Source organism: Planococcus citri, chromosome 1, assembly GCF_950023065.1.
Source record: "Planococcus citri chromosome 1, ihPlaCitr1.1, whole genome shotgun sequence".
NCBI classification, from domain to species: Eukaryota; Metazoa; Arthropoda; class Insecta; order Hemiptera; family Pseudococcidae; genus Planococcus; species Planococcus citri.
In genome coordinates, this window is record NC_088677.1 from 72,032,343 (window position 1) to 72,049,394 (window position 17,052).

The 17,052-nt window shown below is 38.3% G+C and overlaps 1 protein-coding gene and 1 long non-coding RNA gene across 7 annotated transcripts in view; one reads left to right on the forward strand and one right to left on the reverse strand.

The window, feature by feature from the left end:
- nrm (neuromusculin) overlaps positions 1-17,052 on the reverse strand; it is a 593,812-nt gene that overhangs the window by 102,115 nt on the left and 474,645 nt on the right. For all 6 annotated transcript variants that reach the window (XM_065370891.1, XM_065370847.1, XM_065370867.1 and 3 more), the window contains exon 5: positions 10,546-10,707. In XM_065370891.1, the coding sequence (XP_065226963.1) occupies positions 10,546-10,707 (162 nt within the window). The remainder of the gene's footprint in view (positions 1-10,545; positions 10,708-17,052) is intronic.
- The window catches only part of LOC135831120 (uncharacterized), a 375,747-nt gene that overhangs the window by 18,241 nt on the left and 340,454 nt on the right, over positions 1-17,052 (forward strand). The gene's annotated exons all lie outside the window — the stretch shown is intronic.

Below are 17,052 nucleotides of genomic sequence, written 5' to 3' on the forward strand. Positions count from 1 at the left end.
CGAGACTTCAGTAACGAAAGGAGGCAGGGAAAATACCGAAAATTTGAAATTGTTGTCTGTTGTCGCTGCAAAAAGGCAGAGGTATGAAATTATAGGCGTAGTAAAAGAGCTCATTTCGAGGAAATTTCACACAAAGTAGAAGCACGAGAGACGACGACTCGTTTAATAATTTAATCGTAACGGAGAAGATGAGGGAGTCAGTTGCCAATGTTTTGTTCTCATTTTACAACAAATGTCGTTGTCGAAATATTAGGTTAATGCGAAAGGAATAAAACACGACTGTAGGAGACTTTCCTTTATCAGAAACGAGCTACAGAAAGGTAACGAGCTTCGCAGTTTATAGAGGATATGTTAAGGGGAGAGATTTTAATTAAGTACAAAGTGAAAATGCACTCGAAGGTGAGAGAAGATTTGGCGTTATGGTGATGGGGAGGGGGGAAAACTCGGATATTTCATCGGTATCTGCGAAAGAAGCAGTCAGAGATTTGGTAAAAAGCCCATTTTTCGAGATGTAAAAAGATAGCGATCGTATTTACGTAATTCGCCGAATTAGCGAGGGGAGTAAATCGAGAAATAATCGCCAGAAGAATCGGATTGATTTAATTCACGATGTAGGGGGGAGGAAGGGGGAGCGAAAAATTGAGAATGAGTTGCCATTTTATCTTCTCTGTTTTGTCCACAACTGGTTCTCAGCATAAGCAACGAAATTCCTTCCTTAATTGCTTCCTTTTGAACTTCTCGAAGCCATTTGATTTTATAGCTGCTGTGTATCGATATAATCGTACTATTTCGGTCAAGGACACACATATATTTAGTCAAATATGTACATTTTCGTATCATATGTAGGCTTACTGGCTCACAAACACACATACAACTCGAACCCTTCATTTTCCCCTGTATTCCTCCCTCTCCCTCTCCATCATTCATTCGCCCCTTCAATACTCCTCCGGAAAATTGTACGGATAATCGAGAAGGGAAAAAAATAGAGGCCAAAAACTACCTCGTTTAAATACCAAGCACGTCTCCAAGCTGAAAAAAAACCTACTCGCGGCCACGTCCTCGTTTGTAGGCGTTTTTCGCCTCATATACCTCGATCTGTGTACAAACAAGCTGAGTATATGGTGAGATGGCGCGGGCGGCGATGGGGGGGGGGGGTGCAGACGCATGTGTCAGGTAAAGTTCGCACGATAAAGGAATTAAAATATGTCGTTAAATATAACGGATATTTGGTGTAGCAACGCGAAATGAGTTGTGTAAATGAAACTTCTGTATTCAACGTATTCAAATTTAATGGCTTGTAAGATATATATATTCGCATCGCGGCGCCTCCTGCCTCTTTCCCTGCCTCTCCCCTGCTACTCTTGTAGTTTCGCATTCCGTATTATTATTATGTGTACTACGTATAGGCCATATTCGAGTTACGTTGCTGTAGCCCCCTCTCCTTCCATACTCATCTTCCTTCGCATCGAGGATTTGTGTGCTATCTTTACGTCCGTCGTGTTTTAGCAAAAAACCATCTCGATGACAATGCTTTAAATGGTCTTTAATATACATCTGTATTGTACAAGAGTACCTACATTGAAGCTGTACTGCTGGTCCTTTGAAAGTTATATTCGCGTTCTGTGTAGTTCCAAAACCACCTTTGGCACACCGGTCGCTTTCGATGGCGAGGTGAAATGATAATTTTGAGGTCGTCGACGAGAGCCAACTTATGCGAAGGGTTTTTTGCAACTGTGTAGCTGGGGTGTTTTTTCACTTCTTCGATGAATTCTGGTACAAGACGACCATCACATTCATAGCAGACTTTGTGAGAGCGTTTAAAACGGCACCGAAGTCTGAAACTAAATTTATTTTCGGATATAATCTGCATATTCTGGCGAATAATTCTCTTACGAAATTGTTCTTTTCAACCTCCCAGCCATTGTAGCCACGACGTCTCAATCACAGAAAAAAATTGTGCTAACCATAAAATAAGAACGTAGGTATAAATTTTGTATGTATTTGGAATTATTCTCACATTCTGTGCTAAAATACCTACGTTTTCAGCTGACATCTCATTTTCAAAAAAAAAAAAAAAAGTTGCCAACTTTCATAACTAAAAAAAAATCAGAAAAGTAATCAAACTAAACGTGAACAAAACATTAAAATCATAACAGAAATTTGATCAAGACTTCAAAAATTTTAGCAAAAAGCAGGATTTTTGGAAATCATTGATAAAAAAAAGGGTGACATTTCTTCACAATTATGTCAAAAAAAGTTGCATCATTCTGCAACTTTTTGGCGAAAAGTGAGATTTCTTGACTATTTCTAGCAGGAAAGTGAAAATTCTGGGCAATTTTCGACAAAACACAAAACTAACAATATTTTAGCAAAAGGCAGGACTTTTTGCCAATTCTGGTAAAAAAACGAGACTTTTTGTTATTTTGACAGAAATCGAGACGTTGACAATTTCAGCCAAACACATTACTTTTAGCAATTTTTGTGGGCAAAAAAGTGAAAATTTTCTGAAATTTTCAAAAAAAATGGGATTTATTGAAATTTTGTTGTAAAAAAGTGAAAACTTCAGTAATTTTTAATTTTTGGTAAAAAGTGAGACTTCCACAATTTTGTTCTGTACATAGAAAAAACAAAACTTCCTGGGAAAAAAATGACAATTTTTAGCAATTTTTACAAAAAAATTTTTTTTGATAATTTTAGCAAAGAGCAGGCTTTTTGAGAATATTTGTATACTGGAGGGCAGGGGGGGGGGGTCTTGTAGGTGTACATATAAGATGAAGACTTCTACCAGATACATATTGGCGCCCCACGTTGGGCGCCAATATGTAACTTGGAGGATGGTCTTGTATGTACTTGTATAAGATGGAGACATCTACCAGATACATAGGTTGAAGGTAGGAAACCTATCTTTGCCACTCACTTTTACAAGAAGTTAATTAATTGTAGAGTCAATTAAACAACATTTAATTGTAGATTATTAAATAAGATAGAATTAATATTATAAAACAGAGGCTAAATAAATGTACATGGCCGAAGACTAAAATGAGTTTCCTATTGCGAGCAGAATAAATAACTATACATGTGTACCGCTAATATTAATCTGTTAAGATGGCTTCTACTTTGCTCAGTAGTGCCTTGTTGAACTACAGTGAACCTCGATAACTCAAAATCCAAGGGGGAATGGTCATTCATTCAGCTTATAGAGGTTTTCGAGATAATCAGTTTCGAGTTATGCAGGAAAGGTTTTGAGAACATTCGAGTTACAGAGGTCTTACAAAATGAATGAATTGAGAGATATCTAATTGCATAAAAGATAGAAGTATGAATTAAAAACGCCAGGCAAGGGCAACGTACAACTTATAGAGGCTTTCTCACTATTTTTGGCAAAAGTCAAGCTTGGAGTTACAACTGAGGACCATATCACAGGACATTACTTACATATGCTTACAATTTTGCTTGAGACATCGTAGGGCTAAGGAACTAAATACCAGGTATGGAAATATGCCATCGTTGGTTATAGAAAAAAAATTTTAAGGACTTAATTTATTAATAATACCGCCAATTTACGTTATTTTTTTACTTCATATTCATTTTAATACACAAAATAAACATTTTCCCACCATTTTTTTGATTCCATTTCATTATACAACTGAAATGAAAAAATCACATCACCGTCAAAACTACGAAATCTATAACCGAAAATGGTGTATTTCCATACCTGGTATCTAGTTCCTTATGTAGGGCCAGTTTGCAAATGAGCAATAATACAGCCACTTTCCATTTTGTCATTTTGTGTGAAAAATTTAATTCTGTTGGTAAATTTGTGATTTGTTTACATATAAAATTTTATGTGAAGCTTATGAAGGGACCGCTCGAAGTCTTGAGCAAAATTTGAAGCATAAGCAACGTCTTATGATATGGCCCTGCGATATGTAAGTGCATAAAAGATAGAAGTAGGTATGAATTGAAAAAGATTTGAGTTATAGAGGTAAACGCTTGACAACCTACAACCAATAGAGGCTCTCTTGCTATTTTTGGCAAAATTTTAGCTTTGAGTTGTGACTGGTTTGTGTAGTCAATTTTGACTTATCGGAGTAAAGTCAACATTGAGTGTTATGGAGATTTCAAGGGGAATGAAGATTGGTTTGGCTAATAGAGGTTTTCAAGTTAGAGAGTTTCGAGTTATCGAGGTTCCACTGTACTTCAACAGATGGCACTGACTCAGGGCTGTTAAATTACCGTAATTTATTTGCTAGTAAAATATGGAGGTATAATACCAATTTGGACACGAAGAATTATTTGTAGTTTGACTTCGAAGTTCTGAACTTCTATCCTGCCCCAGAAATAAATTTTCATCTGTTAGGTGTTATTAGAGATTATAAGAAATTTTCCATGGAAATTTTTAGTAATCTTAAATGGAAAATTTTTGGTTAAAAAAAAGTGTTCAATTTTGCTTTTTGGTAAATTAGAGTAAAATACGGTAATAAACTTTTGGTAAAATACCGTAAAATATGTACTGCCGTAATTGATCGACATAAATTACCTTACAGCCCTGCACTGGCTTACGGAAGTTTCCATAGACAATCTTCCCTTATGGTGGAAGCTGTGGGCGCATCACCTCCCCATACATACCTATCTTGCAAAACAGTGAAGATTTCATGCAATTTTTGGCTAAAATAGACTTTTTGAAAAATGTTTAGCAAAAAACAAATGTTATTAGAATAAAAAGTGAGATTTTCAAACTTTTTGTTAAAATGAAATTTTTTACAATTTTTTTTTTTCTGAAAAAAAACAACTTTGTTTGGAAACTTTTGGCATTAAAGTGAAAATTTTTGGCAACATTTGCAAAAAGCATACTGCAGTTTTTTAATTGCAATTCTGAAAAAAAAAACTAAAAATGTTGACAATTTTTAGCAAAAAATCAAAAATTTTATGCAGTTTTTAGCTAAAAAAAATTAGAATATCTTGAAATTTTTACAACGACTGCGGAACCTTTTGCTGTCTTTGTCTGAAACTGGAACTTTGTCAATCTCAACAGATGAAGGCAGACCTTTTCAGCAACTTTTACCGAAAAAGCAAACCTTTTCAAAACTTTTACTAAAAAAAAGAGACAAGTTGAAAATGTTTTGTAAAAAGTAAAAATTTTGCCAATTTTTGGCAAAAAGCGAGATTTTTGACAATTTTGACAAAACGCTGCACTTTTTCTGCTCCTATTGGCCCAAAACCATTTTGCTAAAGGTAAGGTTTTGAAACCGTAAAGCTAAAAATACAGCATAACCTAATAAAAATCAGTTTTCCTTTTTTTTTTTTTTAGGAAAAAGACCCATCGCAGCCCGAGTTTGTCAAAAATGGAGAAAATAAAAAATGGGAAATCATTTTCTCACCAGAGGTCACCACTTTGAGACGTTGGGAGCAGAACAAAAATCGCAATTTGTTTTCGGCATGTAGTTAAGGTTCACCCTACGTGTGAACATTTTCAAAAAACGAGTCAAGGGCTGATTCATCTATCCTGTGGTGAGGGGAGGGGGGATTTAAAAGGAGGAAAAACGCAGTTAGGGAAATTTTCGCGTACATTAATTGCTGGAGATTATTCGTTATCAAGTCGTTGCCGGTGGACGTGCAACCTGCGCGCGATAAAATAATTAAAAATAAGAAAACGTTGAAGCTTTTCTCGCACACCGGCTGCTACAACGCGACGACTACGACGTTGGTTTCATTAACATTTTATCCTGGCGAAATGTTTTTCTTTCGTCGAACGGTGCGGTGGTGGCTAAAAGACGACGAGGCCACGAACACCGAATACCGAATAACGAAAGCACGAAGCTTTAAGCGCACCTTTGCACTAGGGGAGGAGGAATTTTGATTATTCGAGATTTTTCAATCGGAAACTGATTATCTATTCTGCGATACGTGCGAAGCTTGGAAATTTCCAACCAGGTACCAGTTGCCAGTTGCTGCGAGGTGTAGAAAAGGCACCGGAGCAGGGTAATTTTCGGGTGCAAGTGTCACAATGAAAAGGTGGCGGAACACGTCATCATGGCGACCGCACCATCGCGTCTGTGGCGTGGCTTTGTGGGGGGGGGGGGTGGAATGGCACTGGTAAGGTAACCTGTGCTAGTAGCAGCGTTTTACACTATAAGAAAGTTTAAAGACAACGAGAAGTTTTATACACGAACGTTGTACGTAGTAGGTATCTGCTCCTTTAGGTCCCTTAGCTATACCATTACCTAGCTCGCAGCAGCGAACGAAGAAAGGAGCCAGCTCGCGCGCCGCAGAAAGCAGGCCGATAAAATATCAAGGGAATTAAAACTATGTAAGCCGGCGGAATCTATGCCGAGATTAATGTTTTCAAAAGGCTCAAATGGATTATACACAACGGTAAAGGATACGAGAGATTGAAGATTTACCGGCGATATCGTTGACATTTTCGTCCTCTCTGCTCTTTCCTCCCCTCTGGATAGAAACTAGGAGTAGATACAGATAGGTATACGAGTAAGTATACGTCGCCTGTCGCTGAAACTGAAGCATTCGTCTCTACTACTCTATTCGCGAGAAAGACGAAATCTACCAGGTGAATAAGATGTGTGCGAGCTTTTTCCATCTCCACACGAAGTAGGTACAAGATGAGTAAATCTTGCCAGCCGAATTACGTACATAAAGTTAATTACTGCCAACTTTTCGCTTACCTAAGACGAGCGTGAATCAAAGAACGAACGAATATATGTTACGTAAGTTCACCGCCTCCGGTCATGTATGTAAAAGTATTCGTATTTCCGAGTACCTCTACTCGCGTTTCTCGCGATTATATCATTTTCTCGTAATACCCCCTCCCTTTCCGTTGTCCTTCGTAATCCTTTGGAAATACGTCTTAGACATATACGCGAAAGTAATTAACTCTACGTTTTCGCTATGCTATTTTAATGCTGATGAAATGAAAATTATTTCAGCCCGGTGTTTCGTTTCTAGATGCTTAATAATGTACATCTTTTCGAGTCTTGAAAATACATACGATTGTATTCAATTTTATGAAGATTATAAATCTGTGAGATTTTATTTGCATATTTATGCATAAATTTTGAGTTGATAAGATTCAGCTGTGAAGTTCATGTTTAGCCCCTCCGGAGTGATTTGAAATTTCTAAAAAAAATCGAAAATTCACTGTAAGCTCATAGTCCGGCATATGACAATAGGAGTAATTGCATCCCCCCGCCAATCCTCCGGGACAACTTTTTTCTTAAATGGGACATCCTAAGGAACATTTTAAAGCAAACTTGCCCAACAAAAAGTTGGTCTTACTTACAAAATGGCGGCCATTTTGATTGACAGGTCAGGCGAAATCGCAGATTTTGCGTTTCAACATAGGACTTGCACGAAATTTTTCAAACTTTACAAAGATAGATCGAAAGATCATGCGAAAATTCATCACCTGCCAAAATTTCAAGTGCTAAAGTGCGTTTTTCCATTTTTTTGAATATCGAATTTAGGCCAAAAATGAAGGAAAAAATCAAAATTTTACCAAATTGACCAAGAAAGCTGAAATTTGGGATATACCCTATTTTCGACATGCCAAATCGATTGGAAACGGTTTCAACCCGTTATGAGCAGTTCTGGAGCCTCCAGCAGATTTTTGAAACTCTAAATGTCCACAAAATCTCATCAAATTGGAGTTGTAAAGCTGAAATTTATTCTAAAAACTAATTTCAATACGTTACGAAGTACTGCAGGTGAATTTCAAGTCGTTTTGGAGCCTCCGGCGACTTTTTGAAAATTCCTGAAGCCTCCAGCAGATTTTTGAAACTCTAAATGTCCACAAAATCTCATCAAATTGGAGTTGTAAGGCTGAAATTTATTCTAAAAACTAATTTCAATACGCTACGAAGTACTGCAGGTGAATTTCAAGTCATTTTAGAGTCTCCAGCAACTTTTTTGAAAATTACTGGAGCTTCCAGTAGATTTTTGAAACTTGAAATTTTCACAAAATCTCATCAAATGGAGGTGAAGAGTCGAAATTCATTCTGCAAACTAATTTTAACACCCTCTGAAGACGACTTCAGGTGAGTTCAAGTCATTTTGGAGCCTCCAGCAACTTTTCGAAAGGTTGTATGGATTTTTTTTGGAAAATTGAAATTTCCTAAAAGTAGCTGGAAGCTTTAAAACCATTTGAAACCACCATGTAGTCTGCGAAGTGAATTTCAGCTATCCAACTCCATTTGATAAATTAATGTTGGGGAAATTTCAAGTTTCAAAAATCTACTGGAGGCTCAGTAATTTTCAAAAAAGTCGCTGGAGGCTCTAAAATTACTTGAACCCACCTGATGTCGTCTTCAGAGGGTGTTAAAATTAGTTTGCAGAATGAATTTCGACTCTTCACCTCCATTTGATGAGATTTTGTGAAAATTTCAAGTTTCAAAAATCTACTGGAGGCTCCAGTAATTTTCAAAAAAGTCGCTGGAGGCTCTAAAATGACTTGAACCCACCAGAAGTCGTCTTCAGAAGGTATTAAAATCGGTTTGCAGAATAAATTTCGACTCTCCATTTTAGTTTGATGAAATTTTGGGGAAATTTCAAGTTTCAAAAATCTACTGGAAGCTCCAGTAATTTTCAAAAAAGTCGCTGGGGACTCTAAAATGACTTGAACCTACCTGAAGTCGTCTTCAGAGGGTGTTAAAATTGGAGTGTAGAGTAAATATTACCTTTCCATCTCCATTTAATGAAATTTTGTGAAAATTTAATGTTTCAAAAATCTGCCGGAGGCTTCAGGAATTTTCAAAAAGTCGCCGGAGACTCCAAAACGACTTGAAATTCACCTGCAGTACTTCGTAACGTATTGAAATTAGTTTTTAGAATAAATTTCAGCTTTACAACTCCAATTTGATGAGATTTTGTGGACATTTAGAGTTTCAAAAATCTGCTGGAGGCTCCAGAACTGCTCATAACGGGTTGAAACCGTTTCCAATCGATTTGGCATGTCGAAAATAGGGTATATCCCAAATTTCAGCTTTCTTGGTCAATTTGGTAAAATTTTGATTTTTTCCTTCATTTTTGGCCTAAATTCGATATTCAAAAAAATGGAAAAACGCACTTTAGCACTTGAAATTTTGGCAGGTGATGAATTTTCGCATGATCTTTCGATCTATCTTTGTAAAGTTTGAAAAATTTCGTGCAAGTCCTATGTTGAAACGCAAAATCTGCGATTTCGCCTGACCTGTCAATCAAAATGGCCGCCATTTTGTAAGTAAGACCAACTTTTTGTTGGGCAAGTTTGCTTTAAAATATTTCTTTAGGATGTCCCAATTAAGGAAAAAGTTGTCCCGGAGGATCGGCGGGGGGGGGGGATGCAATTATTCCTATTGTCATATGCCGGAGTATCGGAATGCCCCAAAAGTGGTGTTGATGTGTGAGAGTCGCATTGAAGAAATTATTCACATAGGTTTCACTATCTGCTCAAAAAATTTACCTACATTTCACGAACAAGCCTGTAAAGCTTTAAAATATGCAGTAAGTACACCAACCTTTACCTTCCACGACCACAATGTGCAACGGTGCACCCTCATTCCTCACTCACGAAGAGTTTTCCACACAAAACTACACATAGAATTTCTCTGGCAACGAATCTGGCCGCGGCAATTTGATTTGGCCCCCTATTTTTTGCTTCTCTCTTTTATTCTGCGGCGGTAATTTTTCACAAATAACAAAATATATCGACGCGGCTGCCACTTCCTCCTCTCTGGCTCCTCTCGTGCTTCTGCTGTGCTTCTTGCAACATTCATTCTGCGATGCCATTACCGTACACAATCGAGAGAAAAACTGTCTTCTATTGTCGACTGCCTAAATCGCCGCTCAGCTCCGCGTACTCGATCGAGCCGCCGGTAAACGAGCGCGACCCGCCCAAACGCCAAAATTTTCTAATTTATTGTAAACGACCGCCGAATACGCTTTATTGCCTATACTCTCTCTCTCGCTCTCGATTCGTTTAATACCGCCAAAAAGCAATTTTATCTAATTTCAAACCTATTCCGTCGATTGTGTGTAATTCGACGATTCTCTTTCTCTCTCACACCTACGCCTACGCCACCATCGCCATATACCCGAGTAACTTTTCCATTCTGTGTATACCATACCTAGCTTGGCTTTTCGCGCGCCAATTTCCTCGTAAGATGTACCTGTTACTCATTTTTTTTTCTCTCTCTGTCTCGCTACCTATTTCTCGTGTGCGTGCTTAGAAGAATCGACAATCGTGAAAATTGCTCACCACAGGTTACTGCTGCCGTGCCGACGACGACGTTAAATAAGTAATTCGATAAAGGTTTTCAACCTATTTTGGACGAGTTCTTCTTTAAGTTTAAACTACCTATTTTTTGTTTTGGATGAATACGACTATTTTGATAAAAAAAAGAATGAGAAAAGAGTCATTTATGGAATCGGTGAAATTATACCGAAGGTTTTCGGAAGTTTGAATTTTTTAATGTAAGTATGTATTCGTCTCCATTTCTATATTTTGAATTGATTTTGTTATGAAAATATGAGAAATAATAAATAAACACTCACCGTTTACTTCGATACTGATGTGAACTGATAACGAGTGGTTCAAACCTTGTACGAATGATTGACAGACGTAAGTTGCTCCTAAGTCGTTCCTCGTGAGTTTGATATCGATTTGGTTTTTAGCACTGCCCATAGCGTTCGTTCCAACATTCGGTGTGTAGTGACCTGCAAAATAATTTTAAAAATATGGTATCAAATAGGTATTATAATGATTGAAAAAAAAAATCGGTTCGTTTGCGTTTGATTGAATTATTCACAAACAAATAGATACCTAAAAGAATTTGAAAAAATTACATATGTATTTCATTTTAATTTTTCAACTCATTAATATTATAACATTTCAGAGATGTTTGAAAAAAAAACGGTCAAATTCATATTTTTTAAACGTGAAGTTTCCTAACAGAGATAGTCGTATAAATTAGGGTAGGTATATTTGAGGCCACTAGAATCAAAAGTGTACTTCTCCATTTTTGAACTTTTTGAGAAAAACGCAAAAAACCTCCCTAGCATTCATTGTAACATAAAATACCGAGGTAATATGTCTAATATTTTCGTACCAACATGCCGATAGTGACCCTCATGTTTGTTTTACCGTACACGTTGCCATAAGAGTTCCTGAGCCGCTTCAAGTTTGGAGAAGTGCAGTTTTGTCTCCAACCTCACACTTAATATATCTTTGTAGCGCATTTCATCAAAATTTTTTTAGCAATACAGTGCTAAACTTTCAGGAAATCTTGTAAAGTTTAAGAAATTGAAATAATACTGCATTTTTAGACCATTCATTTGGAAATTGAAATAATTTTCCTTTTTTTTCAAAGTAAAAAAAATTAATTTTTATTAATAAAAATGAAAGGTGTTTTTTGCGGGAAGGGTCCTCACTTGATGAATTTATTCAATTTCAAGCCTAATTTCAAGGCATAACACTACTCCTTCATTCAATTTCCGCCAGATTGGTTTCAAAACTGCACTTCTCCATTAAAAAAGTGCAGTTTTGATTCCAACACCTAACTTTACACGCTGTTTTACCATACTTCCTGGCACAAAATTCAAATTTTGACATTTTCATCGGATGCGGCACATGTTGTAGTATACCAAACCATACTTAACTCGTTTTCGAAAAAAAGTGGAGAAGTACACTTTTGATTCTAGTGGCCTCAATTTCGTTCATGATAACTGATGAGGAACCGACTCATTTACATGAATCGTTCATGAACAACGATTTCACTCACGACTGATTCACTCCAGATGAATCGATCGTGAACGACTGATTCACTGCAGATGATTCGTTCGCGAACGACTGATTCACTCTAGATGACCCGGTCGCGAACGACCAATTCACTTCAGATGACTCAATCACGAACGACTGAGTCGTTCATTCACGAACTACTGATATATGACACGTCCGCGAACGACTAATTCACTCCAGATGAATCGTTCGTGAACGACTGATTCACTCCAGATTATTCATTCACGAACGACTGATTCATTTCATATGACACGTACGCGAACGACTGATTCACTCCAGATGATTCATTCGCGAACGCCTAAGTCACTCTAGATGACTCGTTCGTGAACGACCAATTCATTTCAGATGATTCATTCACGAGCGACTGATTCACTTCATATGACACGTTCGCGAACGACTGATTCACTCCAGATGAATCGTTCGCGAACGACTAATTCACTCCAGATGATTCATTCGCGAACGACTAATTCACTCCAGATGACTCGTTCGCAAACCACGTACTCACTTCATATGGCACGTTCGCGAACGACTGATTCGCTCTAGATGACTCGTTCGAAAACGACCAATTCACTTCAGATTATTCATTCACGAACGACTGATTCATTCACGAACGACTGATTCATTCACGAACGACTGATTCACTCACAAACGACTGATTCACTTCATATGACACGTTCGCGAATGACTGATTCACTCCAGATGATTCATTCGCGAACGACTAATTCACTCCAGACGACTCGTTCGCGAACCATGTATTCACTTCATATGGCACGTTCGCGAGCGACTGATTCACTCCAGATGAATCGATCGCGAACGACTGATTCACTCTAGATGACTCGTTCGCAAACGACCAATTCACTTCAGATTATTCATTCACGAACGACTGATTCATTCACGAACGACTGATTCACTTTATATGACACGTTCGCGAACGACTAATTCACTCCAGATGAATCGTTCGCGAACGACTGATTCACTTCAGATGATTCATTCGCGAACGACTAATTCACTCCAGATGACTCGTTCGCGAACCATGTATTCACTTCATATGGCACGTTCGCGAACGACTGATTCACTCCAGATGACTCATTCGCGAACGATCAATCTACTACAGATGATTCATTCGCGAACGACTAATAAACTTCAGATAACACGTCCGTAAACGAATGATTCACTCTAGATTACTCGTTCATGAACGACTGATTCACTCAAGAAAAATCCTTTACAAATCGCTCATTTCCAGAACATGATGATTCACTCGGGATGATTTATTCACGAACAAAACATTCACACAAGATAAGTCATTTTCGAACGACTGATTCAGTGGAGACGACTCGTTCACAACCGACTGATTCGTTGATAAATCATTCACGAACGAACAACAAAAACGACTGATTCGCTCAATATGAGTCGTTCCTAAACTACAGTCTCACTCAGCAGAATCGTTTTTAAACAACTGATTTTCTCACTCGGTCATTCCGATTTGTTCTCAGTTCGCGAACGACCGACGACTGAGTTGTTCACAAACGAACAATTCACTCAAGATGAGTCGATAAAGATGAATCCGTCATCCAAGCAATTCAGCAATAATTCGCCCAAGATCAATCATTCACGAGTGACTGATTTGCTGAAGCTCCATGTGAATCTCTCATAGACACAAAGTTCGCTCAAAGTATATTATTATCGTCGAATGACTGATTCATTTGAGTGAATCATTCACGAACGACTGATTCGATCAGATGAATCGTTTGCAAACGAATAAATCGTTTGGACAAATCATTTGCGAACGTTGATGATTGATTGACTGACTCACATGAATTATTCGCGAATGACTGATTCATGTGGATGAATCGTTCACGAAAGACCGAATCGTTCAGACGAATCATTCGTGAACGACTAATGGGGCTGATTCATTCAGATGAATTCTCGAACGACCGATTCACTTGGGCACATCGCTCACGAACGACTGATTCGTTTGGACTAATCGTTCGCGAACGACTGAATCGTTTAGATGAATCGTTCGTGAACGATCCGATATCTGATCCATTTAAATTGTTCACGATGAACCACTGATTTATCAAGATGAATTGTTTTCGAACTCCGAACAACTGAACCACTGAAGATGAATTGGTTTACAGACGAATGATCATGCTAAAGATGAGTCGTTCATGAACGACTTTATCATTTCTGCAAACCGTTTAATTCAATCGTGTGGACTTTTTTCGGGGGGGGGGGGGGTTCCTCCTCAACAATAACCTCAATTCGCCAAATAGATATGAAAGGGCAAACTCGTTCAAATATTCCGAACTCACCAGAAAATAGCGAATAAAAACCTTTTAGCATGCTTCTAAGTAACATTTTTTGATAAATATTCACACATAAACCATTCTCGATAGCGCATATCGGCGACAATTTCATCCAGACAAAATATTCTTTTATCTGTAAACTACAAGTAATCGCCTCCTGAGCTTCAATGACGTCTTGCGAAGCCTTAGTGATTCTGCGTAGGCAACACATACCACGTATGAGGTTTACTCCGTCAAGTACCTTCCAACTTCTTCCATCGGTCGCCTTGCCGAAAGAAAAATGTGTCAACTTTTTCATCCGTAACGAATGTAATTTACGGTACACGTTCGTTGGAGCTTTTACAACATAACATGGAAAAAACTTACGCTGCTTTCAATTTTCCAAACACAATACTTCTCCAAAAAAAGAAAAAAAAACTCAAACGTACTGTAAAATAAAACTAGCAGTTCTCTTTTTCCTCGCCATTTTCCTGATTTATTCAAAATACTCTACTCAATGAGCGCTAAATTTGTGTCTGCTCGTTTCTCAAACACTCTTATACGAGTAGGTACGATGATTTGCTTTCGTTACAACATCCGTCGCTGGCACTTATCGAGACTACACGTAATATTAATTTTTAATCGTCAATATTTCATGTACTTATAGGGATGGTAAAGCATCACCTTTACCACACCACTACGACGAACGGCTTAACCATCTTCATTTATAATTCACGTCGTCTTAAAAACTTTTACCTCGCCTTTCTGCTGGTGGTTTCTATGCGGTAAAACTCCTTGATCAAGTTTTAATCGCATTCCATACCTTCTCGCAGATTAATCCGTATCAGCGCGCGGATCATCGAGCTTAGAGCACTTCAGCGTAAAAACCTCTTCTTAACAAAGACACACCGCATACAAAGATACCCCCTGATATGCCCTTTTGTACCCTAGCAAACGACGACGTCGGATTCAAAAGTATACGTAGCTGCTCCATCTTACCGTACTGAGAGAAGACGTCCTCTCTGTACGGTAAGACGACAGAAAAGACCCACGACAACGACTTTTTCTAATTCTACTCCACTATAGAAGAGAAGCAAAAAACACACCACACAGTCCAAGAAACTAACTATCGCTTCTTACGCGGTATTTTCCACTTTGTAAAGTACTCATCCTTATCCTCGAAGCAGCATCCACACACGCTGGCTCCTCACACCTCTGGTTTTCGACGTCAAGGACGCATTACAGCATCGCGCGTCCGACCAAGTCGTACATTCTGATCCGGAACCGTTGCACGTTATATACGCGCAGCGCGGCGGACATTTAGCTGAGAAAAAGCTCAACCTTAATGGATTACGGCGGAATCTTTTGTTTAAAAGAGCCTTTGTTTTAAAAGTACACGTTTCCTTTTGTTAGCGAACTTTGCCGAGAGAACTTTAAACGTCGCGATTTGAACTTTAAAACGTTATTAATGACTCGAAATTTGGAACGTTTTATAACATTTAGACGCGCGTCGAGGCACGTCCCGCTCCCCTTTCAGAAGCCCCTTTTCCTCTCGATGTAACTATTTCTCTTTGATTAGGTAGTTGAAGAGAAAGACGCGGCGCGAAACCGCGCTGTGAAATTCGCTCTTTTTTTGAGATCTTGTACGCCTCCTTCGCTGACTCCGAGTTGTGATTTTTATTTATTCGCAGTGGCTTTTGCGAAAGAAAGTAATAAAGTATTTTTAAAATAGGCATACGCGCCGAGATAGTGTTTCCTTTTCTTATTGTTTCTTTGTACAACTGCTTGAAAAGAGTTAACATGTTGAGATAGACTTGGGTAGAGCAAAGGCATACCTAATAAATCACCACTAGTGAACGATTCATCTTCATCGAATCAGTAAGTAGTTCATGACAAAATCATCACAGTGAATCAGTAGCCTGAGAAAGATTCGTTCAAATGGATCTGCCATTCATTGACGGTTCATCTAAACGAATCAGTCCTTCGTGAACAACTCTTCTGAATAAATCAAACATTTGTAAAACATTCTTTTGCATGAATCAGTCGTTTATGAACGATTCATCACGCTCAAATCAGTTGTTTGAGAAAGATTCACCTTCAACTTCAGTGAATCAATCATTCGTGAAGAGTTTCATTGAAAATGATTCAGTCGTTCGCAAACGATTCATGCATGCGATTCAGTCGTTCGCGAACGATTCATGTATGCGAATCAGTCGTTCGCGGACGATTCATGTATGTGAATCAGTCGTTCGTGAACGATTCATGTATGTGATTCAGTCGTTCACGAACGATTCATGTATGTAAATCAGTTGTTCATGAACGATTCATGTATGCGAATCAGTCGTCCGTGAACGATTCATGTATGTGATTCAGTCGTTCGCGAACGATTCATGTATGCGAATCAGTCGTTCGCGAACGAGTCATGTATGCGAATCAGTCGTTCGCGAACGAGTCATGTATGTGAATCAGTCGTTCGTGAACGATTCATGTATGTGATTCAGTCGTTCACGAACGATTCATGTATGTAAATCAGTTGTTCATGAACGATTCATGTATGCGAATCAGTCGTTCGTGAACGATTCATGTATGTGATTCAGTCGTTCGCGAACGATTCATGTATGCGAATCAGTCGTTCGCGGACGATTCATGTATGCGAATCAGTCGTTCGCGAACGATTCATGTATGTGAATCAGTCGTTTGTGAACGATTCATGTATGTGATTCAGTCGTTCGCGAACGATCCATGCTTGTGAATCAGTTGTTCGAGAACGATTAATCTGAGCGAATGAGTCATTAGAAAACGACACATCCAGACCGAAGAATTCGTTCGCGAACGATTCATTTAGACTGAATCAGTAGTTTGAGAATCAGCTTTTTGGAAGATTCATTAAATTGAATCAGAGATTTGGGAACGGTTCGTCTAAATGAACCAGTCGTTCATGAATGATTCATCTTGAGCGGAAAATCATTCACGAACGAT